Source organism: Papaver somniferum, chromosome 6 (genome assembly GCF_003573695.1).
Source record: "Papaver somniferum cultivar HN1 chromosome 6, ASM357369v1, whole genome shotgun sequence".
Taxonomy (NCBI): domain Eukaryota; kingdom Viridiplantae; phylum Streptophyta; class Magnoliopsida; order Ranunculales; family Papaveraceae; genus Papaver; species Papaver somniferum.
Genome location: NC_039363.1, coordinates 125,111,913 through 125,113,633, shown reverse-complemented (window position 1 = coordinate 125,113,633; position 1,721 = coordinate 125,111,913). Strand labels below are relative to the sequence as shown.

General features: G+C 36.5%; 1 protein-coding gene across 1 annotated transcript; it reads left to right on the top strand.

The window, feature by feature from the left end:
• Positions 1-377: 377 nt before the first annotated feature.
• Positions 378-1,242, top strand: LOC113289180 (MFP1 attachment factor 1-like). The gene has a single exon (XM_026538374.1). It carries the CDS (start codon positions 495-497, stop codon positions 1,017-1,019), a length of 525 nt encoding a protein of 174 aa, XP_026394159.1. The 5' UTR covers positions 378-494; the 3' UTR covers positions 1,020-1,242.
• The last annotated feature ends 479 nt before the right edge of the window (positions 1,243-1,721 follow it).

Sequence of the window (1,721 nt, the reverse complement as noted above, 5' to 3'; positions counted from 1 at the left end):
TAATGCTACTATGTATGTACAACCGTAATAATGTGTCTAAAAACACGCTTTCGAAGTCTGATTGATGAACGACTGCAAGTGTGTAACTGTTCCTAGAATGAGTCCGGAAATTACTTGCCTATTACAGCTCACCATTTACATAGTGCGGTGCCGATCTCCCAATTCCCCATGGATGCCGGCAACTAGGATGTAAAAAGCATGCACTCCACCATAGCAAGGTCACTCGTTTCCCGTGATTGCACAGCGTGTCATCTGGGTCTCTTTAAGCACGAAACGTAAAGCAAGGGTAAAACTGGGAAAATAATCATTTTTAGGGCCATCGGTTGAGGTAGTGAAACACGTGTCCATATATACCGTACGCTCGATGAACGCATAAAATCTGACTAGGTATAACTAATAGCTAAATTGGAGAAATACCAGTATACCACACATCATTTCCTCCGATTCCATCATTTTCAATTTTGTGAGTGAAAAAAAAGCTAAGAAACGATTTAATGGCGGAAGAAGAAAATGGAGTTGCAGTAAAAGAAGAACAAGAAGAACAGAAAGTGGTTGAAGAATCTGAAGAAAAACCACCAACGAAATCACAAGAAGATGAAATCAACAAGAAATTTCAGAAAATGGGAATTTCATTTAGTATTTGGCCACCAACACAACGTACAAGAGATGCAGTGATAAATCGTCTAATTGAAACCTTATCTAAACCATCTATTCTTTCGAAACGGTATGGTTCTTTGAATCCTGATGAAGCTGCTTCAACTGCTCGTGTTATTGAAGAACAAGCGTTTGTTGCTGCTAGTTCTACATCTTCTTCTGTTTCTGGTGGTGAGAATTCTGGAACAACTGATGGTGGTGGTGGTGATGACGATGGAATCGAGATCCTTCAGATTTACTCTAAAGAGATCAGTAAGAGAATGCTTGAATCTGTTAAATCTAAAGCAGCTGCATCGGCTACACCAGCTTCTGAAAATGATTCCAATTCTGTTGCTGCTACCAGTGAGGAGATCTCTTCTTCTTGAATTTTAATTTTCTTAGAAATAATTGCAAATCTTCATGTTATTTCTAGGGTTTGTGGTTTAATTCTCACGTCTTATTCTGAGATCTGTTTGTTAATTAGCTTTGGATCGGAGTTAGATATACCTACTTGTTAGTATCGTTTGTCAGAGATTTTTTGGTGGTTCGCAAAATTAACCTTCTTGAATATTAATGCATCCATTCCATTTACAACTTGATTTTGCTGGATATGTTTGGTCTCTGTGGAATGTGTTATGATCTTCTTGCTTAACTAAATTCACCATGATTTAGGTAGTTAAGTTCAAATTATGTGTAGATTAATGTCAAATTGAGAAAGAAATCACATTTTATCTGTTCTTCTTATAATTTACTACCTCTTATCATTTTGTTAGTATGCTACATGTTCTTCTATTTAGTCTGTGATGGATCAATGCAAATGTAACATTGGACTTTAGGCTGAATGTTAAAAATAGAAAAAGGGGAAAGAAACAACCCAATGTTGCTAGTTGTAGAGATTTCCGTGAAGCTCGACAAGACTTTTGTTAGGTATAGATTTCATTGCAAATATTATGTGAAAGCTGTTGAAGATTCACTTCTTAAGTGGTAGAATGAAAAAGCTCAGAAAACCAAAGGCTGATATTTTTACTTGATAGGTCTACAGAGGAGAATGATATGTTTATAGTCTGTAGACTCTATAAGAGAGTATC

Bases quoted from the DNA above. Each gene is read 5' to 3' on its own strand.
- LOC113289180 (XM_026538374.1), top strand. From the start codon at position 495: ATGGCGGAAGAAGAAAATGGAGTTGCAGTAAAAGAAGAACAAGAAGAA.